Here is a 25,543-nt window from a genome sequence, read left to right on the forward strand (position 1 = left end):
TGTACTGTTCTATGTTCTATGTTCAGCTTTAAAATTAACAAGTGATCCAGCATCAAGCACCGTTTGAGGAAGAGAATTCCCAATCTCTACCATACTTTGTGTATAGAGGCTTAGGAGAGGTGATGGTCCCGTGGTATTATTGCTAGACTATTAACCTGGAAACTCAGCTAATGTCCTGGCGGTCTGGGTTCTAATGCCACCATGGCAGATGGTGGGATTAGAACTCAACAAAAAAGAATCTGGAATTAAGGGTCTAATGACAATTATGAAACCATTGTCAGTTGTTGGAAAAGCCCATCTGGTTCACTAATCTCATTTAAGGAAGGTCTGGCCTACATGTGACTCCAGATCCACAGCAATGTGGGTGTCGTCCAGGCTGTTAGGAATGAGCAGTAAATGCTGGCCTAGCCAGAGACACCATGGCTTTGCATGAAGTCCACTGAAGATGTTACCTAGTAAGGTAATGAATTGTCTGGAAATGAACCTTTCAGCTCAGCGAGCAAACCTACATCCAGGATATGAACACCTTAGAGAGACAGCAGAAGCAATTCCCAAGGATGGTCTGAGGAAGTTCAGAGATGAGGATAGATTGAAGAAGTTGTGGCTGCTCTCTTTGTAGATAAGAAGACTGAGAGGAGATCTGATGACAGGTTGTTCAATATCATGAGGGGCTGGACAGAGCAGATAGGGAGAAGTTCTGTTCTTGCTCACAAAAGGAAGACAAAGAAGAGGGCATAGATTTAATGCGATCTGCAAAAGATTCCATTAGCCATCTCCTTTTTGAAAACAATGTTTTGGCCTCAACCACTTTCTATGGTCATGAATTCCATAGCCTCATCACTCTCTTGGTGAAGAGATTTCTCCTCATCTCAGTCCAAAATATTTACACCTTATCCTTAAATTTTGACCCTGGTTCTGGACTCCCTCACATCCTTTCTGCATTTATCCTATGGATTTGATTTCTGTTTTGGTGGTTGCAATGAAATCTTTCCAATCATTTTGGTTTGTATTATATAATTCATGCTTATCTTGTTTAATAAAGGTTTTGTTCTAATGAGCTTGTCTCTGAAGCTTATCAATTAAAATTTAGGATGTTAAATTGGAAACATAACCAGGCATTTTTAGAATTTGCAAAAGAAATGTTGCGGTGGGTGGGTGGGGCGTTGCCTTCAGCGAAATCGATGTTTCGGGCAAAAGCCCTTCATCAGGAAGAAAGGCAGTGAGCCTGAAGCGTGGAGAGATAAGCTAGAGGAGGGTGGGGGTGGGGGGAAAGTAGCATAGAGTACAATGGGTGAGTGGGGGAGAGGATGAAGGTGATAGGTCAAGGAGGAGAGGGTGGAGTGGAAAGGTGGAAAAGGAGAGAGGCAGGTCGGACAAGTCCGGACAAGTCATGGGGACAGTGCTGAGCTGGAAGTTTAGAACTAGGGTGAGGTGGGTGAAGGGGAAATGAGGCAACTGTTGAAGTCCACATTGATGCCCTGGGGTTGAAGTGTTCCAAGGCGGAAGATGAGGCGTTCTTCCTCCAGGCGTCTGGTGGTGAGGGAGCGGTGGTAAAGGAGGCCCAGGACCTCCATGTCCTCGGCAGAGTGGGAGGGGGAGTTGAAATGTTGGGCCACAGGGCGGTGTGGTTGATTGGTGCAGGTGTCCCGGAGATGTTCCCTAAAGCGCTCTGCTAGCAGGCGCCCAGTCTCCCGAATGTAGAGGAGACCGCACTGGGAGCAACGGATACAATAAATGATATTAGTGGATGTGCAAGTAAAACTTTGATGGATGTGGAAGGCTCCTTTAGGGCCTTGGATAGAGGTGAGGGAGGAGGTGTGGGCACAGGTTTTACAGTTCCTGCGATGGCAGGGGAAAGTGCCAGGATGGGAGGGTGGGTCGTAGGGGGTCGTGGACCTGACCAGGTAGTCACGGAGGCCCTAAAGGAGCCTTCCACATCCATCAAAGTTTTACTTGCACATCCACTAATATCATTTATTATATCCGTTGCTCCCGATGCGGTCTCCTGTACATTGGGGAGACTGGGCGCCTCCTAGCAGAGCGCTTTAGGGAACATCTCCAGGACACCCGCACCAATCAACCACACCGCCCCGTGGCCCAACATTTCAACTCTCCCTCCCACTCTGCCGAGGACATGGAGGTCCTGAGCCTCCTTCACCGCCGCTCCCTCACCACCAGACGCCTGGAGGAAGAATGCCTCATCTTCCACCTCGGAATACTTCAACCCCAGAGCATCAATGTGGACTTCACCAGTTTCCTCATTTCCCCTTCCCCCACCTCACCCTAGTTGCAAACTTCCAGCTCAGCACTGTCCCCATGACTTGTCCGGACTTTTCCTACCTGCCTATCTCCTTTTCCACCTATCCACTCCACCCTCTCCTCCCTGACCTATCACCTTCATCCCCTCCCCCACTTACCCATTGTACTCTATGCTACTTTCTCCCCACCCCCACCCTCCTCTAGCTTATCTCTCCATGCTTCAGGCTCACTGCCTTTATTCTTGATGAAGGGCTTTTGCCCGAAACGTCGATTTTGCTGCTCCTTGGATGCTGCCTGAACTGCTGTGCTCTTCCAGCACCACTAATCCAGAATCTGGTTTTCAGCATGTGCAGTCATTGTTTTTACCTTGTTGCCTTGTTGGCATGTTTCCATTGCACTGGCAACAAGGTTTAACTGAAACTTTCATTCATGTCTTGCATTTTATGTGTTAAGAACAGGGAGACATGTGTTCTAAGTTTCACACTATTCCTTTTATCCCAGCAACATCCTTACAAACCCCAGTGAGGATTCACCACTATCTTCACACTGAAACTTCATGCTCAGACTGCCATAGCTGCAATCAGTATCCTTATGGAAAATTTCTGCGCATTCACAAGATGCTCGTTTTCTCCAGTGTGTTTCTCTCTGTGAGACACCTAAAACAAAGTGCAAGCTCACATCACTACCTTCAGAGCAAACAAAGGCATCCCTTTGACTTAATTTACAGTCGACTTGTAGCATTCCTTACTGGAGAAATTTCATGTCTTCAATCTATGGTGTTGTGGTTATGTCACTAGACTAGCAAGGAGACCCAGAGCAATAAGCTGGGGATGTGGATCTGAATCTCCCTGTGGCAGTAGGTGAAATTTGAATTCAATAAAATCTGGAATAGAAGCCTTGTCTAATAGAGTCATAGAGGTCTACAGCATGGAAACTGACCCTTTGGTCCAAATTGCCCATGCCACTCATTTTTTCACAATTCAACTTAGTCCCAATTTGGAGATGCCGGTGTTGGACTGGGTTGCATCCTCTCACAAACTTAGATATTTCACACTCACACACGCATATGCACTCTCTCTCACAGACACTCACAACCCCCCACCCCAGACAGACAGACACACACACACAAACACACACTCCTACTGACACACACACTCTGACACTCACACATGCACCCTCTCACAGATTTAGACCACTTTACACTTACACTCTCTCTCACACACTCACAAACCCCCACCCCAGACACACACACACATTTGTGGGTGAATTTGTACTTGCAGTGTTACATTGTACTTTGCTCAAAAACTGCATGAATACATGTAAGACTGTTAACTCACTTTTTAGATTAGAATCAGTCTAAAGATTATGGCACAGACAGGGAACACAGGGGTAAAAACAATGACTGCAGATGCTGAAAACCAAATTCTGGATTAGTGGTGCTGGAAGAGAACTGCTGTGCTCTTCCAGCACCACTAATCCAGGGAACACAGGGGACTAACACCTTCAACATGTCAACATCTTATCTGCGCTGACACCAATTGTTACAGTTAACCTGAGAATTTAACTTTTTAAAAAAGTTTTGTGATTTACATATGAAAGAAGTGAAACTATCATGGTCATTCTAACAGATGAGAGACTTAAACAACCAAGGTATTTTTCAATGTATAATTTCAGTTACATCACACTGTAAACTTTTGCTATAAATTCTGTCTTACAATTGTGTCGTCCACAGCCACCTGATGAAGGAGCAGCGCTCCGAAAGCTAGTGCTTCCAATTAAACCTGTTGGACTACAACCTGATGTTGCGTGATCTTCAACTTAGTCCCATTTGCCTGTATTTCGTCCAAATTCCTCCATACCTATCCCATTTATGTACCAATCTAAATGTTTATTAAATGACAAAATTGTACTCTCCTCCACCACTACCTCTGACAGCCTGTTCCAGACACTCACCATCCTCTGTGTGAAACAAATTGCCCCTCTGGACCCTTTCGTATCTCTCCCCTCTCACCTTAAACCTATGCCTTCTAGTTTTAGACTCCCTTATCTATTAGATCTAAAATGGTAACCATGTAACAATCCTGATGGCTGAACAAGCCTGTCTGGTTCACTCATGTCCTGTGGGGAGGGAAATCTACCCAGTCTGGCCTGCAGGTGATTCCCCACCCACAGCAATATTCTTTACTACCCTCTGGTCATTGAGTGATGGACAATAAATATTGGCCCACAAGCTGTGAACAAATAATCAAAAAGCACACTGATTGACTGACTCCCTTCTGAATCTCTATGTGGCCCGAGACCACTGTCTCGACTTTCTGTTGTCTAAAAGGCAGCTATGTAGTGATGTGTTTGAGATGCAATTCAACTGGTCAAACAACTTGACGTTAAGCATAACACAGTGTATTCAAAAACTATAGTTAAAATACAATGAAAGAAAGAAGAACTTCAAATAACTTAACTCTATTGGAAAACTTAAGGGAATAATAGATAAAGTAACCTTTACCAATTAAATGCTCCAATATAGTAATATCTCATAAGCACAACCCTTGGCAAAAAGGCAAATTCAGAAATCAGATTTTCTCATATGCAATGCCCGTAGTACAAAGCGAAACCCCAGCTTCTAGCTATGACCGAGAAAGGGGAAAAAATAGTCTCTACGTCCTCAAGACTCCAGCAAGTCCTGCTTAAAGCTAAACCTAAAAAACAAAAAAAAACTAGAAATCCAGGTTTGTGAGAGCTGGCCACACCCATCCAGGCTGCTTTGATTGTTCCAACTTTAAAAAAATACTCAATACCTCAGAAGCTGTTTACATTACCACAGACTGCTCAGTACCTCTCATTCAATCTCTCTCTTTAAAAAACCAGGACAAAATACATCTCTTAAAACCACAGCATCATCACACTAAAGAGACTCAGAATACTGGATATTTTATGTTGAAGGACAATGCATTCCCTTACACCTCCAACAAAATATGTTATGTAATTATGGGAGAATTTAACAATTTTGTTTGTAGGGAAGAGGTAATTCGTTACTCTTCCACAAACGAAATAAAGATATAGATAGACACTGCACTGAGTCAGTCACTGTTGCTGACTGAGGTGGCAATTTGTTTTCAGAGGGGTTAATGAAGGAAAGATATTAGTTAGCAGTATGAATGCATATCAGTAACAGGTCTAATTATATAAAACATGATTAAAGGTAACTTAGTAAGGAGAAGAGTAATAGCCATGGAGTAATGCACTAATATACAACAAAAATAATTTGTTCGATCTTGGGGAATGACCTTGCTGATTCAGAATTATTAGCTTCATCTAAGGGTATTAGCAGTAAAAGGAACTTGGAAATCCTGATTGTGTTTTGACTGTGCTGCGACTAGATTTCAGACCCACAGAATTAGACCAGAAAAGGAAGAATCCTCACAAAATACAGATGACATGGAAATTCAGTTATCTGGCGCTATTTTCAAGAACTTAAACAAAAAAGGATTGTAAAGAGATTGATGCTGACATGTTAAGTGTACTTCTTTAAAAGTAATGCAACAGATGGACTTTGAATGAAGAGGACTATGTCAAGAAAACTGTTCATAGACTGAAGCTAAAGAGAAATGGAGACCAACTCAAGTACAAGCCAATAAGGAATAGGTGGTAGAGCCATTTGGCTATCATAATAAAATTTTATGAGTTGGTTACAAAGGTTCTATAGCAGGTCACATGGCTTTAAATACTAAAATATTTTTATTGCCCAGATTATTCAGGAAACCCCAACTATTAATTTAACTTGTACTTTAATTTGAATATCAGGCTTGGAGAACTCTTTAGCTGTATCTTAATAGGTTGTGTCAGACATAATACCAGAAGTAGGAAGAAGTTTCTTTTAACAATTTGGGTGTCTGAAGAAGATTTATAGAGACAGTGCCTTTGGAGAAAATTATGGAATAATGGTAGTGGAAAGTTAATTCAGTCTTATACAGGATACGGATTACCTAATAAATGTAATTAGATCAAGGTTCAAAATGTATGTCACAAATATTTAAAGACCAGTTGAATAGTTTGGGAATAAATCAACTTACATATACAGCTTAACATCATTAATTACAAAGGAGCATTTAAAAAAAGATGTGAAAATCATGATATGGAAATGTGCTAATGATTGGAATTAACAATTTCTCCTGATACTGTTTACCATTAAGAATGTCTGTAATGACTTCAGAGGATTTACTTTTTTTTTATAACTGATATATGGACATGAGGTAAGAGAATCCCAAAGACCAATTAAAGAAACATTTACAAGCTAAAGTTCAGGTACAACACTTCTGAACTTTGTGTCAATTTTTCACAAAAAAATAAACTAAAGCACATGAGTTAGACAATCGGCATTCAAATAATAAAAGTGAGAGCATGTTTGAACATGCAATATTTGAATATTCAGCATCGTTTCTTTATTTTCTAATTAAAACTAAGAAGGTCTGCAATGTGTAACTTTTAACCTTAATTTGTATGTTTTACACTATACTATAATTACTGCAATGTTTAACTTTTAACTTTAGATCATAAGACATAGGAGTAGAAATTAGGCCATTCGGCCCATCAAGTCTGCTCCACCATTCAATCATAGCTGATAGGTTTTTCAACCGCATTTTCCTGCTTTCTTCCCGTAACCCTTGACCCCCTTTACAGTCAAGAACGTAATTATCTCGGTCTTAGATATACTCAATGACCTAACCTCCACAGTTTTCATGTGGCAATAAATTCCGCAGATTCACCACTCTCTGGCTGAAGATTCTCCTTATCTCTATTCTAAAAGGTCTTCCCTTTACTCTAAGGCTTTATTCTTTCTTCTACCTTGTTCTTAAGATGCTGTACTGAGGTACTTGTACCTAAGGTGACACCTTGAGTGGTGACATTGTACACTTTTCACTTGCCTCCAGTGCTTGAGTATACATGACGATAAAATCAAAAATCATAAAGAAAATAAAAATTTGAGGTAAAATAATGGCAAAATGTTGTAGCTGGAGACAGTTTCTTACTGTTAAAAGCAACTTCATTGGAACTTGCCAAATCAAAATGGAACTTTGTAATGTGAGTGACTAAGTAGTGAGTATTCAAAATAGCATGAAAATTCAGATTGTGTGTCACGTTTATATGTTAAAGCAATGCTCTGATAGTGAGTGCAGTATGAAGAGGAGTGTGTTTTACACTGGTGAAAAGAAGTTTGAAATGAATTAAAATTACCAGAGTGATTTGAGAAAATTTTATATTTCTCAATTGATCACCCAGTGATGGGATTGGATAATATGAGAGAGTTTAAAAGGCTTGATATAATATTATGCTATTTCATAGAAAAATATCAAATCCACTTACAGATTCAGAAACACAATTTGTGTAACTGGGCCGGGATTGCAAATGGACACACGACTGAAAGGGATGAATTAACCATAAAGCAATATCCTTACACGCTCAAGCCAGAGCAGTTAGCCCAAGGAGGGGAAGAGATCCAGTTCATAGTGGAAATACCATTACTGGACCAAGTCACAGTAACTGGAATTCATCTATTGGTCGTGAAATCAGATTGGTTAAAATTGTATACAGATTATTACAAAATAAATACAGATTCACATTCAATTCCACTTAAAGAAGACTGCATTGTCAGTACTGGACAATTAAGGTTTGTTTCAAAAACATCAGTTATTGAACAGACATTGGTATCTGGATAGAAATCTTTCAATTCCCTTCCTACCAGCACTCTGGGTGTCCCTAGATTCCAAGGACTTCACCAGTTCAAGAAAGCAGCTCATTATCACCTTCTCCATGGCAATTAGGGATAAACATCAGTTGCTGACCAATCGGTGACACTCATATCACATGAACAACTGAATGAAAAATGTGCCTTTGATGTCTGCTGCTTGGAGTCTTACATAGGAAAAGGGTTGTAGTTGTTGGAGGTCAGTCAGCTCAGCTCTAGGACATCGCTGCAGGAGTTCCTCAGGTAGTGTCCTTGTTCCAACCATCTTCAGCTGCTTCATCAATGACCTTCTCTCCATCATCAGGTCAGAAGGAGAGATGTTTGCCGATGATTGCGTAATGTTCACCACCATTCATGACTCTTTAAATACTGAAGCAGTCCATGTCCAAATGCAACAAGGCTTGGACAACATTCAGACTTGGGCTGATGAGTGGCAAGCAACATTCAGGCCATGCAAGTGGCAAGAAAATGAACATCTCCATCAAGACAGTGAACAACCATTGCCCCTTGACGTTCAATAACATTGTTATCACTGAGCACCGTGCTGTCATCATCCCGGGAGTCACAACTGACCAGAAATATAACTGGACCAGCCATATAAAAACTGTGTTGTAAGACCGGGCCAGAAGCTGAGAATTTTGTGGTGTGTAACTCACTAACTGACTCCTCAAAGCTTGTCCACCATCAACAAGTCACGAGTGCAATGGAATGGTCTCCACTTGCCTGGATGAGTGCAGTTCCAACAACACCATCCAGGTACAAAGCAGCCCATTTAACTGACACCAGGTCCAAAATATTTACTCCTCCACCACTAAAACACAATAGCAGCAGTGTGTAACATTTTAAAGATACATTATGACAATATACCCAATCTCCATTGAAAGCACCTTCCAAATCTGTGACCTCCACCACATGGAATGACAACGACAGTTGATATGTGGGAACACCACCACCTAAAAGTTCCCCTTCAAGCCGCCTATCATCTTGCCTTGGAAATATATTGTCGTTCCTTCACTGTCACTGGGTCAAATTCCTGTAACTTTCTTCCTAACAGCACTGTGGGTCTACTTACCCTCACACATTGCAGTCATTCATTGAGGTAGCTCATCACTACCTTTTCCATGATAATTTGGGGTGGGAAGTAAATGCTGGATAAGCCAGTAATGCCCTGTGAGTGAATAAGAAAAAGATGGGAAGCATGTTCTCACTTTACTTGGGCTGATTAGTTTGATATTATTTTCTTTACAGATATCCACAATGTGACCAACCAGCCTTCCCAAGCCTCAAGGGGGTCCTTTAAAATCACCCAAGGAGCCTCATACACGACTATGTTACAGAACAAATCCTCAATACAATTCAAGGCACTTGCCTTTGAAGTCGAACACCTGGTATGTGTGACCAAACTTTCAATTATACTCTTTGATTCATGTGTTAAAGTTGCATGGGAAGCAGAGGAAAGAATTCAGTCTTCTTTTTGTTGCAGACTGTCATTCAGTATCAGGCAAAGTTCGCCACAGAGTTAGAGAACAATGGGACAATAGAACTTAGCCAATGCTGTTCCCCAGGGGCACATTGATGGAGCATCTCACTGTTTGAGATGTCCTTCATGTCCAGGCTCAGTTCTTGATTCACATTTGCATTTGTTGTGGATGTCCAGGACATTGGTTTGGCCATTTTGGAACACTGCATTCCATTCTGGTCTCCCTGCTATAGGAAAGTTATTATGTAACTTGAAAGGGTTCAGAAAGGATTTCCAAGAATGTTGCCATGGTTGGAGGGTTTGAGCTGTAGGGAGGGGCTGAATAGGCTGGGGCTGTTTTCTTTTGAGGGTCAGAGACTGAGGGGTGACCTTATAGAGGTTTATAAAATCATGAGGGGCATGGATAGGGTGAACAGCCAAGGTCTTTTCCCCAGGGTAGGCGAGTCCAAAATTGGAGGGCATAGGTTTAAGGTGAGACGGGAACATTTTAAAGGGACCTTTGTTGGTCAAAAAGTGGGTTGTGTATGGAATGAGCTGCCAGAGGAAGTGATACAGGCTGGTACAAAAACAACATTTAAAAGGCATCTGGATGGGTACATGAATAGGAAGGTTTAGAGAGATATGAGCTAAATCCTGGCAAATGACACAAGATTGATGTAGAATATCTGGTCAATGTGGACAAGTTGGACCAAAGAGTCTGTTTCTGTCTTGTATATCTCTATGACTTTATGAATCTTCAACATGGGATCAGGCAATTTGGCTCCCATTGCTGTGTTCTGGATTGTCTCTCCTCAAACCTCTTTTCAGCTAATTGAAGCAACACCCCTGCCCAATCATCTATATGCCTAGGTATCTCTGATTTTCATCAGTCAAGATATGGGAATCACAGACATGTCTAGGTTTATTACTTATCTGTCATTGCTTTACTGAGCTGCTGGTGGAGCTATCTTACCATTAAGTAGCTTGCAAGGGCAATTTAAGTCAATCATTTTGCTGTGGGGATATTTGAAATAAAATCTGAATATGCTGGAAAAGTCAATAGGCCAGGGAATGTCTGAGGAGAAAGAGTTATTGCTTCAGACTAGTGGTATTTTGTCAATTCTGAGAGAGAATCAGTGGGGAAATTTTCAGAACATCTGAACATATCCCGAAATGTTATGCATTCACCCTCAAGACTGACCTGTGCAAGCAATGGTACAGATGTTACCTTGAGATTTTGTCAGGTCTTTTACCTCCACCTTGGAGCCTCTGAAGCTGTGTTCAGTCAAACATCCTCATAGCTCACCGATCCCAGCAGTGCCCCCAGGAGTGATAGCCACTTCAGGAAGTGTAGGTAGCTCCCCCAGGGGCAAGGAGCTAAGAAAAGGTCAGTGGAGGATTTCTCCAGGACAAGTCTTGCAGATGCTTACAGGGTAGATAGAGAGCCAGTATTGTTATGGTTCTAGTCGTGAAGGGACATCATGTTAAAGAAAGTGAGGGCTCCCCTCAACATACATGACGTCTCTCAGCTACATTACACTATTCACCAATCCCAGTCCTCTCACCCCTAACACCCCAATAAAAAAACAGTGAAGGCAGGTAGATGATGGGCCAATGCTCTAGCACAACATATCAAAGCCCCCTAAGTAACTATCAGCCTGCATCCTGAGAGGGGTGAAAACCTGCACACAAGATTTCAGTGAACAATTAGTGAATCCATGGAACAGCTTCTCACTTAAATGAATCTTAATTTAACTTGCATTGAAAGTAATATTTCAAAGTCCAATATGTGTGCAATTTGAGATGCTATGGTGAATGTAGCACACCAGGGAGGAATAGTCAATTTGGACATATGGTTCTCAAATCTCTCTAGGTTTCCTCACCTCATGTTTCAGTCTGTTATAAACCAATGAATACAAAATACTCTTAAATGCTGCAATCTGTTTCCAAAATGCAAATTCAGGAACTGAGCACAAACTGTGTGGTGTAACACGCAAACCTTTTGGTTTTTGTAGGTTCAGAAGATGTTCATGCATGGTGGACTCCATGATGAATACAAAGACTGTCAGGTCTTACAGTTCAAGTAAGTGACTCACTGCTATCTTGATATTTGAGTACTGCTGAAAAAATTACAGATTTTGTCAACATTTTTTATTTTGCACTCAACAGGACAATTCACAAGACTACCAATATGAAGTGCAAACAATGTTTATACTGTGTGAGAAGTGCATGATAATTGGTTTACAAATAGACTATGATTGCTAGAGTTGTTGAATTTGTACATTCACTGAATTCACAGCAGATGTCTATGGCTTCCTTGAGTGGTAGATTGATAAAAAGGCTAGCAAGGTCAAGTGAACTCGTAGATACTGCATCGGCATAAATATGTACATCTCAGATAGTCTTTGTAAATAATCCTTCACCATGCATGTAGAAAACTTACAGGAAAATGTCCAGCCATTTGGCTACTTCATATTGTGCAGCCTGGGTCACTAACAAGGTAGGGCATAAAGAGACACCACTTTTCATGTGTCTTACATATTCACGGAGACATGAACCATAAGAACAGACCCTAACATGTATATCGCCCAGAACTTGTTGTTGTCATACAAGTCCAATAAGCTTTTGCCTAATTGCTTGCCTTTGTGCAAGCTTGTCTGATCCTGTTGAGCACCAAGTCCAAGGGTGAGGAATTTGGACCCATCACTAAGATTGGACATGCATTTTGTTGAAGACTCAACAAATTGTTATCAGCAACAAAGACAAACATCTTGATTTCAAAGAATACATACTCAAAGACATTCATTACAGGTTCACTGGAGTTAGTCACTGTGTTTCCAAAGGTCTTGAAGAGTGCATGGTCTACCTCATGTTAGTCTGAAAAGGTAAGGGATCCCAAAGGTTTGAGTAACAAGTGTTTTGGTAGCTGAAACAAAAAATAAATTGCTGGAGAAACTCAAAAGTTCTGGCAGCTTCTGTGGGAGAAGAGAAACAAAGTTAATGTTTTGAGTTGAGTGTCAATTCTTCAGGTTATTCTGGTAAAACCACCTGTTGACAAGGTAAATATGAGTTTAAATATGGGGACAGGTGTCTAGGTGAGTGAGGGGCAGAGTGCCCAGTGGGATCAGGAGGTAGGTTCAGGTGGGGAGGATGAGATTTGGTTTCTGTTTGGATGAGTGCTCAGGAAAAGTCAGGGGTTGTGAGCTTTCCTTCATTGATCAGTGCATTGAGTACAAGAGTTGGGAGGTCATGTTGTGGCTGTACAGGACATTGATTAGGCCACTTTTGGACTGCTGCATACAATTCTGATCCCCTACTATAATAAGAATGCGGTTAGATTAGAAAGGTTCAGGAATAACAAGAATGTTGCAAGGACTGGATTTGAGCTATAGGGAGAGGCTGGATAGGCTGGGACTTTATTCACTGGAGTGTCAGAGGCTCAGGGCTGACCTTATTTGGATTTATGAAATCATGAAGACCATTGATAGGGTGAATAGACAAGGTCTTTTTGCAGGGGTAGGGGTGTCCAAATCTAGACGGCATAGGTTTAAGTTAAGAGCAGAAAGACTTTAAAGTGACCTGAGAAGAAAGTATAGAATAAGCTGCCAGAGGAGATGATAGATGCTGGTACAATTACAACATTTAATAGACATTTGGACAGGTACACAAATAGGAAGGGTTTAGAGGGATATGGGCCAAATGCAGGCAAATGGGATTAGTTCAGTTTAGGATATCTGGCCAGCATGCATAAGTTGGGCCGAAGGGCTATATGAATCGATGACTCTATTGAGAGAGAGGCTGTCCAATCCAATGGATCGTGCGGGAAGGGTGTTGGGCTATAGTGTTTCACGGTCCGGGAGTTGTATTGATGGTGGGAGGAGGTCAGTGCTGAGTTAGTTTTCCAGGTTAATAGTTACCAGGGAGTTAGAATAGATTTTTGATCTTCAAACCTTTCCTACATAACTGTTAGGCTTAAATGAGTCAGAACCCATCAAAATCTCCAACTCTCAGGAACTTAATTCGTCACATCCCAGACACTGGGGAAACATCAAATTCCCAAGCAACCATAACACAAGTGTTTCTTTCTTGTAAAACAATTGGTTAGATGATCAAACAAAGCTAACTAGCCTCACCCTCTGTATTCAGAGATTCTGTGAAAGCTGGTCTGCACTTTTAAACAGTTTGAGTACTATAATTTCCAAACACATAACTTTCAAATGGAAGGAAAGACCCCCATATGTAACAATATTGTGCATCCAGTTATACAGATCAAGCAAGTGATTTTGCTACAATTCACAGAAACCCCACAGCAGGTCACCAGATATCCCAGTTAAGATAACAATGGGCAACCCGTACATTTCAAAAAGAAGGCATCAGATTTAGGAAAGACTCAGCAGGCCAGCTAGAGTCTGTGAAGAGAGAAACAAAGCCAACATTGCATGTCAATGACTTTTCGATTGAACAAAACTCAAAATTGCTGGGAAAACCCAGCAGGTCTGGCAGCATATGTGGACAGAAAATAAAATTAACATTTCAGGTCCAGTGACCCTTCTTCAGAACTGGTTGTATCTGGGAAAAGGTTGGTCTATACAGTGGAGAAGGGGCTCTGTGTATCACCCTTCAGCTGTTGATTCTTGAGTATCAACCTCTAAATCCTTCTGATGTGCCTAGGTCAGGAACTAAGAGCAGGAGAGCTATGAGTAATTAGATTAGATTACCTACAGTGTGGAAACAGGCCATTTGGCCGAGTAAGTCCACACCCACCCCCTACCCTACATTCACCCCTGACTAATACACCTAACATTATTGCCAATTTAGCATGGCCAATTCACCTAACCGGCACATCTTTGGACTGCAGGAGGAAACTGGAGCACCTAGTGGAAACCCACACATACATGGGGAGAACGTGCCAACTCCATACAGACAGTTGCCCAAGGCTGGAATTGAACCCATGTCCCTGGTGCTATGAGGCAGCAGGGCTAACCACTGAGCCACCATGCTACCCTATCAGTCCTTTAACATAGACCAACACCTGGAAGGCCATTGTCAATGTCTTCTTAGGCAACAATACATTGAGAGAGATTTGAGAAATTTATTTGCACCAGAGTTATTGAGATAAGGCACATATATGATTGGCATTAGTAACCATTGACATTGTAATGGTCGATTACTGTCACACATCATTATGAAATCATTTTTTCCAACTTGATGAATTGGAAATAAATTATGTCATGTCCAAAAACTTGCTCATGCTCCAAATTCATCAAATCTGTCAAATAAAAACAAGATATTACAGATGCTGGAAATTTGAAACAAACAACGAGAAAATACTGGTGAAACTCAGCAGATCTGGCAGCATGTATGGAGAAAGAAATACAGTTAACATTTGAGGCCAGTATAATGGTTCTGGAGAGGAGTCAAAAACAAGAGGTAGCTCCACTCAGAATACCTCACTGCTGAGCAGAAATATGTGTTCATCTGAAGAAGAGTCTTCTCAGACTCGAAATCTAAACTCTGTTTCTCACTCAACAGATGCTGTCAGACCTGCTTAAGTTTCTCCAGCACTTTTCTCTATATAACCAAATCAGTCAATGTTCAGTGTTTAAGAGCTCAATGGGATGTTACAAGAGTATAAAGTGCTTTGCAGCTTTAAAGTAGAATATGATATTTCAATGTATTTTAGCCTCAGATATCAGCTGCTTATAATTTATAGTGTGGTGTCATTATTTAAACAAACCCTGTTTTAACATGGGCTGCACCTCCTCAGGAAAGATCACATTCCAATGTCTACCGAGCTCTCATGATTAAATCAATGATTGCGAGATCGAAATCCCATTTAATGTCAGACAGTGTGTTAGCAGATTACACAGGCTGACTGGCAAATCATTTCAAGGGCATTAAGCTAATGTGCAGAAGTAAAATTAAATGCTCTGCAAAAGTGTGCAAAAGCAATAATTACATAATTTGATGCACTGAAATCTTTGGTGAAACCCTTTGCATTGCACTTAGGCATTCAGAGATGAATCATGTTATTTAATAAGCTGGTCACATGAACAGCATTGCCTGCTCAAGTCTGTCTAATGCAGGGCTGAACATTACATTTTTTTAAGCTAACTGCACGCTGAGTTTAACAGAATAAGCAATAATGGGGAACATATAGTAGACAGGCCAATTAGACATATTTTGGAACAATCTTGACAAGTAATGCATTGTGAGCAGTTTTGGGCCCTGTAACTAAGAAAGGATGAGGTGGCCTTAGAGGGGCTCCAGAAGAGGTTTACATGAATCATCCCAGGATGAAGGGCTTGTCATATGAGGAGTGGGTGAGGACTGCTGTACTCAATGAAGTTAGAATAATGAAAGAGGGATCTGTTTGAATCTTATAGAGTACTGAGAGTCCAGGATAAAGTGACAATGGAGAAAATGTCTCCACTGGCAGCAAGACTAGGACTCAAGGGCACAGCCTCAGGGTGTAGGAACAACCCTTTAAAACTGAGATGACGAGGAATTTCTTCAGCCAATGGCTGGTAAATCTGTGGAACTCATTGCTGCAGAGGACTGTGGAGGCCAAGTCATTGAGTATGTTTAAAATAGAGATAGTTAGGTTCTTGATTATTAAGGGGGTCAAGGGTTACAGAGGAGCGACATGAGAATGGGATTAAGAAACATTTCAGCCATAGGTCATCACTTTTCTCTGAGACTGGGTCCTTGGGTCCTAGACTGTGCTACTATTGGAAACATCTTCTCCGCGTCCACTCTACCCACGCCTCTCAGTACAGTCGATTCTGATATAATGTGACAGTTCTCTTCTTGTGAGATCTCACATTTTAAGAAAATCGCACAATAGCCACACTGTTTAAATTAATGGGGCTGGAATCGGGTTATACCCAATACAGGTAAGGAACGTTCACATTCTACAAATAGCAGTCTAAATTCTTCAATCACAGTAAAGCCAACTCATGTTGAAGAACCAACAGAATTCTGTAAGTTTCAATCAGAGCCCCCCTCATCCTTCCAGACTCTATTGAGTATAGACCTAAAGTCCACAACCATTCCTCATATGACAAGTCCTTCATTCCCTGCTTCATTCTTGTAAACCTCCTCCTTCAGATTTCACTGGCATCCAATACATTCATGTGACCTTTGCTAATGTATCTACCTTTGGCCAAAACTTATGCTTTACCACACAACATCTTCCTGCAACTCCTGCCCTCATTCATTGTCATCCACGTCTGCTCTTGACACCACTATCCCTGCATGCCCTCAAAACTTCCACCTGCGCCGAATGTAACAACTGTGCTACCCACTTTCTGCTCCCTTCATAATGGCGTCTCTTTCATTCAAGTGTCAAGACGAGTGGCAGTTTGACCAATGTCTAGCTCCTTGCCCTTTATATGGAGCACATCCTGACTCTGACCATCCCAAACAGCTGACTGAATGTTCCCAAGCCCCTGGACAAGATCCCCAGAATGAAGGCTATCTCCCTCGAAGTCATGGCAGGGATGCTGTGACTGAGCACTTTGATAGGGAGCAAAGAGCTGGGAGATACAGTCTCGTCCAGACTCTGAGCTGGGTGTTTGGCCCTGAGCACACAGCATCCTTGCTGTAGTGTTACAATGAGGGTTACCAGTGCATCCTGATTATAGCATTGAAATGCAGCAGAGTACTGTAGTGGTTCAGAGATGTACCATGAAGGTATGTAGTGTCTGGCACCTACTGGATGCCAATGTCTCTGGACGTGGTCTGCATGTTGCTGGCATGTTGCCAGTACCCCTGAAACCCAATGTCCAACTGGGTGCTCCTTCAATACAACTGTGAGCTGAATTCATCAGGCCTCCACTCTAAATTCGCCAGGTACCATTCTAAATTCCACACCAACTTTGCATGAAGCCCAGCTTCTTTGGTATGATCGATCAATAGAAAGTTGTCTACTATCGAGGCCAGAGTTGGATCATCAAGTGGTATTTAACAAGCAGCCATCCCTCTTAAAGGGGAACCGGGCGCATTGCCAATTTTGTGTACTGCCTGGCAAATGTTGGAGAGGGAAACTCCCCATGTTGAGATAAGTCTTTATCAGATATCTCATCACATTCTATCCCTTGTTGTAAACTCACTGTAGCCCATGTCACTCAGACCTGAATCAACCAGAGAATCCACACAGCATGGAAACAGGCCATTTGGCCCAACAAGTCCACACAGATCCTCCAAAGAGTAATCCACCCACACCCATTCCTCTACTCTATTACTCCACATTTACCTCTAACTGATGCTTAGATTAGAGTGGTGCTGGAAAAGCACAGCAGGTCAGGCAGCATCCGAGAAGCAGGAAAATCAAAGTTTTTCTTGATTTTCCTGCTCCTCGGATGCTGCCTGACCTGCTGTGCTTTTCCAGCACCACTCTAATCTAAACTCTGGTTTCCAGCATCTGCAGTCCTCACTTTTTCCCCCTTACTAATGCACCAAACCCACACACCCCTGAACACTGTGGGCAATTTAGCATGGCCAATCCATCTAACCTGCACATCTTTGAACTGTGGGAGGAAACCGGTGCACCCGGAGGAAACCCACGCAGACACAGGGATAATGTGCAAACTCCACAGAGACAGTCGCCCGTGGCTGGAATCAAACCCAGTTCCTGGGTGCTGTGAGGCAGCAGTGCTAACCACTGAGCCACCGTGCTGCTCAGTAAAATTCTGCCCACACTGTCACAGGGTCTGAAATACAAAGGACAGGTCAGAGCAGTATCTCTTCAACTTCATGAAACGAGAGGAACTCTCTACTAAATAAAGATTCTGTCTGGGACACCCTGGTTCACACCTTCTCCATTCTCAAGACGTCCCATGGCATCTTCCCCTCTAGTTGTAGAAGGGGTAACACCTGCCCATTGACCTCCTCCCTCCTCACTATCCAATGCCCCAAACACACTTTCCAGGTGAAGTAGTGATTTACCGCACTTCACTCAATCTACTCAACTGGATTCACTGCTCCTGTCTCCACACGGGGGAGATAAAATGCAGACTGGGCAGCTGCTCCGAAGAACACTTACATCCTGTCTGTAAAAAAGACCCTGAGCATCCAGTTGCCTGCCACTTCAATGCACCACTCTGTGTTCTGGCCAATATCTCTGTTTCAGGTTTCCTGCAGTGCTCAAGCAAAGCTCAGCACAAGCTGGGAAGAACCGCATTTTCTGCTAGGAGACCCTTCAGCCTTCAGGACTTAATACTGAATTCTATAACGTGAGGGCATGAGCACTCTGTCATCACATGGGCTGCTACTGCAACCATCCCATTCCGTAGCACGGAGACTGACCCATCAACCCAAACCTGTCCATGCCAACCAAAGTGTCTAGCCACACTAACCCCATTTCCCTGCAATTGGCCCAGATCCTTTTAAACCTTTCCGATCCATGTATTTTTCCAAATGTATTAAATGTTGTCAATGCAAAACTCTTCAATTCCTTTTGTGAAACTTGAAAGGGTTCAGAAAATATTTACAAGGATGTTTCCAGAGTTGGAGGATTTGATCTATAGGGAGAGGTTGAATAGGCCAGGGCTCTTTTTTTCTGGAGCATCAGAGGCTGAGGGCTGACCTCATAGAGGTTTATAAAATCTTGAGGAACATGGATAGGATAAATAGTCCTTTCCCTGGGGTGGGAGTGTCCAGAACTAGAGGGCATATGTTTAGAGCGAGGGGCAACCTAACGGGCACATTTTTCACACAGAGGAAGTGGTGGAGGCTAGTACAATTGCAACATTTAAAAGGCATCTAGAGGGGTATATGAATAGGAAGGGTTTGGAGTGATATGGGCCAGGTGCTGGCAGGTGGGATAGATTAGGTTGGGGTATCTGGTCAGCATGGACGAGTTGGACCGAAGGGTCTGTTTCTGTGCTGTACATCTCTATGACTCTGTGACTCTATGACTCCTTATAATACTATAAGAAATAAGGCCAGGAGTAGGCCATTCAGCCTCTCCAGTCTGCTCCACCATTCAATAGGATCATGGCTGATCCGTCATTCCTCATGTCCACTTCCCTGCCTTTTCGCTGTAATCCTCGATTCCCTGACTGACCTATCTATCTCAACCTTAAATATACACAAAGAATCTGCCCTCCCAAGATTCTTTGTGGTAAGGAGCTCCAAAAAATCACTCTCTGTGAGAGGAAATTATGTACTTTAATAATGCATTATTTACATCGGTATGTCCTCAAACAAGCTCTCTAGTGCAGTAACTATAACCTCTCTCTTCACACCGTCAGTCTAGACTAATGTCTCCTTTGTGATGTTATGTGATCAGTTCACCCTAATCACTTCTGTGAATTCCATTACACAACTGTGTAAACTGTACACACGTCTGCCACTTGTTTATCAGTGGTAGAGGGAGTCAATGTTTAAACATCTCTTTCATATAAACCAAAAAGAGATCTGATCTGACATCCAGTCCAGGGTCCTGGCTTCACAAATATATATCCCACATATGTTAGTGTAAACATAATTAACATGATACACATATATAATGTGTAGTCTCTGTTCTGGGTTTTGCAATTTCATCTCTATAAACTATTCTCTGCAGAAAATTCTCAGTAATGTCACATATCGTTCTGCTGACAAGATTTATGTTGCAAGCTGCCAACACTTTTATAACTTTTGGAATGACTGAGGTTGAATCCTGTGGAGCATTTTTCACAAACTCAAGATGCCCTGAGGAACATTGGTGAAGTACTTTATGAAATGTTAGTGTGTAATGTAAAAACTACTTGCTCACAGAACAGAAACACAATATTGATCTGATAACTTGATGTAATAATTCTGACTGAGGGATGAGCACTAGCTTGGACACAGGGAACAGCCTTTTTTGGACAGTTGCCCTGAAGTTTTTTTTTGTGTCCAACCGGAATCACAGAATTATTACAGTTGCAGAGAAGGAGGCCATTTAGCCCATCGTGGCTGTGTGGCTGTCAAACTGAGTGTCTCGCCAAGTACCATTCTCCTGCATTCTCCCCTTCCAACTGAGAGGCAAGATGGATCCTTAGCTTAAAACTAACACTGGTGGAGTCAATTTAGGAAAGTGTTTTTGGGAATTGGAAACAAAGTTATTACTTTTCTTTGAACCTTTTGTAGTATGTTAAAAGGCTGTTTGACATTTATGCAAATTAAACCTCCTCAGTCCTCTGATACTGCGTGGTTACCTAAACATGATACGAGGAACTGTAAATTAGCAAAGGCTTTAATCAATTGGAATTCAAATAGATCATTGATGTCCCCCACTACACCACCACCCGACAACAACCCTCAAGAATGAATGAAGAAATGAGTTGATTCCAGCTCAAGTGGTGCCACTGTTTAAGAAAGGTGGTAAGGACAAACCAGGGAACTATAGACCAGTGAACCTGACGTCAGTGGCGGGCATGTTGTTGGAGGGAATCCTAAGGGACAGGATGTACATGTATTTGGAAAGACAAGGACTGATTAGGACTGATAGTTAACCTGGCTTTTGCATGGGAAATCATGTCTCACAAACTTGATTGAGTTTTTTGAGGAAGTAACAAAGAGGATTGATGAGGGCAGAACGGTTCCCTGTGGGAGACTGGTGAGCAAGGTTAGATCTCACAGAATACAGGGAGAACTAGCCATTTGGATACAGAACTGGCTCAAAGGTAGAAGACAGGGAGTGGTGGTGGAGGGTTGTTTTTCAGACTGGAGGCCTGTGACCAGTGGAGTGCCACAAGAATCGGTGCTGGGTCCTCTACTTTTTGCCATTTACATAAATGATTTGGATGCAAGCATAAGAGGTATGGTTAGTAAATTTGCAGATGACACCAAAATTGGAGGTGTTGTGGACAGCGAAGAGGATTATCTCAGATTACAACAGGATCTTGACCAGATGGGCCAATGGGTTGAGAAGTGGCAGATGGAGTTTAATTCAGATAAATGCGAGGTGCTGCATTTTGGGAAAGCAAATCTTAGCAGGATTTATACACTTAATGGTAAGGTCCTAGGGAGTGTTGCTGAACAAAGAGACCTTGGAGTGCAGGTTCATAGCTCCTTGAAAGTGGAGCCACAGGTAGATAGGATGTTGAAGAAGATGTTTAGTATGCTTTCCTTTGTTGGTCAGAGTATTGAGTACAGGAGTTGGGAGGTCATGTTCTGGCTGTACAGGACATTGGTTAGGCCACTGTTAGAATATTGCATGCAATTCTGGTCTCCTTACTATCGGAAAGATGTTGTGAAATGTGAAAGGGTTTGGAAAAGATTTGCAAGGATGTTGCCAGGGTTGGAGGATTTGAGCTATAGGGAGAGGCTGAACAGGCTGGGGCTGTTTTCCCTGGAGCGTCGGGGGCTGAGGGATGTTCTTATCGAGGTTTACAAAATTATGAGGGACATGGATAATGCAAGTAGACAAAGTCTTTTCCCTGGGGTGGGGGAGTCCAGAACTAGAGGGCATAGGTTTAGGGTGAGAGGGTAAAGATATAAAAGGGACATAAGGGGCAACTTTTTCACACAGAGGGTAGTATAGTATGGAATGAGCTGCCAGAGGAAGTGGTGGAGGCTGGTACAATTGCAACATTTAAAAGGCATTTGGATGGGTATATGAATAGGAAGTGTTTGGAGGGATATGGGCCAGGTGCTGGCAGGTGGGACTAGATTGGGTTGGGATATCTGGTCGGCATGGACGGGTTGGACCGAAGGGTCTGTTTCCATGCTGTACATCTCTATGACTAGAAGTCGTTTGTACACTTGGGGTATGCTCTGAGAATGGAAAGTAATGGCAAATCATTATTAATTAAAACTGTGAAGCAAATAGCTTAGGATAGAGTAGCTCTGTGGTTAGCACTATTGCCTCACAGCAGCAAGGACCCAGGTTCAATTCTAGCTTGTTGTGACTCCTGGATCTGGAGTTTGCACATTCTCCCCGTGTCTGCGTGGGTTTCAGCCAGATGGTCTGGTTTCCTCCTACAGTTCAACATTGTGTAAGTTAAGTGGTAAACGCAGGGTTATGGAGATAGGGTTGGGGGGAGGTGGGAGTGGGGCTGGGTCGGAGTAGCCAATCTTTAGAGGGGTGGTGGAGACTTGATGGGCTGAATGGCTTCTTTCCACACTGCAGGGATTCCATGAAACACCAACAGGCAACGAATGACAGAAGTACCTTCAGTCAGAACGTACTGTTTGGATTCGCTAGCCTCAGTCATTGAATTCTCTCTGTCTCATTCCCCCTTTGTGTAGTTCATGTAAGGCAAGTCTTTGACCAAAATCTATTGGTTCAATGTCAAGATTATTATTTGACCATCACTCCAGCGAAGCATGTTTGGACAATTTTACTAAGTTAAGGCTGCTGAACAAGTGCACATTGTCGGTGCTTCTTGTATTTTTCAGAAATGGGTCCGTGATTGTATTGTTCAATCTTTATTTCTCTACCACTGTGTCAAACATCAAGGTGAAGACTGAAATGCAGACTGCCATCGAAACTAATCAGGGATCATTTCTGGGAAACTTCCAAGTTGACACGGACAGCATTCAGATCACAGGTAGAGAAATGGACTGAGCCCAAAACAGGGTGATGGTTCAATAACAGAATTACACGTTTGTCTCTATTTTACCACGGGGGTTTGATGTTTTACTGAGCTTCTCTGTACACTTCCCAGCACCAGGAGAATGGACAACTCAACAACCACCAAGCAAGCCAATACCAACAACAAGTAAGTACAATTTAGTAAAACTGTTTGTTGTTTTTCTTTATTCATTCACAAAACATGGGTGTCACTGGCTAGGACACCATTTATTGCCTATGGTTATAGCCCAGAGGACAGTTAAGTGTCAACCCACATTGCTGTGGGTCTGGTGTCATATGTAGACCAGACTTGGTAAAGATGACACAAAACAAGCTACAGATGCTGGAATCCAAAGTAGGCAGGCAAAAGGCTGGAGGAACACTGCAAGCCAGGCAGCATCAGGAGGTGGAGAAGTGGACCAGGTAAGAGTGGCAGATTTCCATCCCTGAAGGATACTATTAGATTAGATTAAATTACAGTGTGGAAACAGGCCCTTCAGCCCAACAAGTCCACACCGACCCGCCGAAGCGCACCCACCCAGACCCATTCCCCTACATATACCCTGCACCTAACACTACGGCAATTTAGCATGGCCAATTCACCTAACCTGCACATCTTTGGACTGTGGGAGGAAACCGGAGCACCCGGAGGAAGCCCACGCAGACACGGGGGAGAACGTGCAAACTCCACACAGTCAGTCGCCTGAGGCGGGAATTGAACCCGGGCGCTGGCACTGTGAGGCAGCAGTGCTAACCACTGTGCCACCGTGCCGCCCACCGTGCCACGAGTGAACCTGATGTTTTTTTCTTAACAATTACCTGTGATTTCATGGTCATCATTAAACGCTTCATTTCAGGTATTCTTATTAATGTCAAATTCCACTATCTAACATGATAAGCTTCACACCCAGGTCACCAGGACATTGCCTGGGTTTCTGGCCGAATTGTTTGTCAATACTATCACTCGGTCATCACCTTGCCTATTCCAACAATTCTCAAATTGCTTGTTTGGTGATGTTTGCTACTTTTACATGTGCAATCTGGGATTCTATGATTATCTCGCCTTCACCCACTGTAGTTGCATATTTGATGTACCGCTGAATCAATTGTCGAAGGTTTTAATCTTGCCCTCAATAGGACACAGCTCCTCATTCCTGAAGAAGGGCTTATGCCCGAAATGTCAATTCTCCTGCTCCTTTGATGCTACCTGACCTGCTGCGCTTTTCCAGCAACACATTTTTCAGCTCTGATCTCCAGCATCTGCAGTCTTCACTTTCTCCTCCTCAATAGGACACATGCAAGAATATCAAATTTCAGACAATCACATTTGTAATTCTTATATTTGTCCTTATGAGTGCAGGGCTAAAGCCTTCGGCAACAAGTCCTTCCTTTCAACAAGATTCAAGCTGGAATCACAATGCCAGGAACCCCGGGGTCCAGCCTCTGGCAACTGTCTGCCTGTATGGAGTTTGCACATTCTTCCCATCTCTGCATGGGTTTCCTCCAAGTGCGCTGGTTTCCTCCCACAGTCCAAAGATGTGCAGGTTAGGTGAATTGGCTAAATTGCCCAGAGCATTCAAGGATGTGTAGGTTAGGTGCATTAGTCAGGGGTAAATGTAGAGTAGTAGGGTAGGGGGGATTGGGTCTGGGTAGGTTACTCATCAGAGGGTCAGTGTGGACTTGTTGGGTCTAATGGCCTGTTTCCACACTGTCGGAATCCTATGATTCTATAAGTCTGCAATGTTGGGAATTAATGATTACCGGGATATGCAAGAACATAGAGTTGAGATTAAAGTCAAATAAGCCGTGAACTTATTGAATGAGAGTGGAGGCTCAGAGAATCAAGTGACCTACCTCTGTTTTTGTTCATATAACCGGAATAGCAAATGATTGTTTCATTTCTCTTCTTTCCCAAGACAATGGACAGCAAAGCAGCCAGCAAGTAAGCCAAATGTCAACGCCAGGTAATTATTGATCTAGTCAGAGTATAGTTGTGAACTCAACTCCACCACTTTGTGTGTAAATGTGTTAATTTCTACATAACCCTTCGATCAACAGAGATCAAGCAAACCAACAACAATAACATAAGCATTCAGACTAAGATTAATGGGTTCATTAGCAAAAGTGGGGCCTATTTTCTGGCTCAATTTTATCAGCTTTCCACCTAAACTAACTGGACGATGAAAGGGTCTGAAACCAATCTATTTCCCATGTACACAAATGATACTCTGCATACATTTATAAAATTGGTGTAAAAAATTCTGAACTCCTCATCCATCCTGAATCAGCTAATGCTACAGTAGCTACCCAGGGCTAAGGACAGTAGTACTGATCCTGAATTAATTCCAACAACAACGAATTGAAATTGCATGCTTGCTTCTGGGATTTGAAGGATATTGGCAATTCCAAATATGTCAATTTGATTTTCCTGAAGTTGGAAACCTTGACACTTTCAGGACTGCCCAATAGGGAAATGTTCTGAAACAGATGTTAAATGCTTTAAATGCCTTCGAACAACATTCTTTCTGTCTTCACA

At 42.5% G+C, this 25,543-nt stretch overlaps 1 protein-coding gene across 1 annotated transcript in view; it reads left to right on the forward strand.

The window, feature by feature from the left end:
* tmprss15 (transmembrane serine protease 15) overlaps positions 1-25,543 on the forward strand; it is a 107,167-nt gene that overhangs the window by 2,058 nt on the left and 79,566 nt on the right. The window contains exons 2-6 of the mRNA XM_072585746.1: positions 9,251-9,390; positions 11,477-11,544; positions 22,833-22,984; positions 23,102-23,155; positions 24,924-24,971. Of these exons, the coding sequence (XP_072441847.1) occupies positions 9,251-9,390; positions 11,477-11,544; positions 22,833-22,984; positions 23,102-23,155; positions 24,924-24,971 (462 nt within the window). The remainder of the gene's footprint in view (positions 1-9,250; positions 9,391-11,476; positions 11,545-22,832; positions 22,985-23,101; positions 23,156-24,923; positions 24,972-25,543) is intronic.

Source organism: Chiloscyllium punctatum, chromosome 15, assembly GCF_047496795.1.
Source record: "Chiloscyllium punctatum isolate Juve2018m chromosome 15, sChiPun1.3, whole genome shotgun sequence".
Lineage (NCBI taxonomy): Eukaryota > Metazoa > Chordata > Chondrichthyes > Orectolobiformes > Hemiscylliidae > Chiloscyllium > Chiloscyllium punctatum.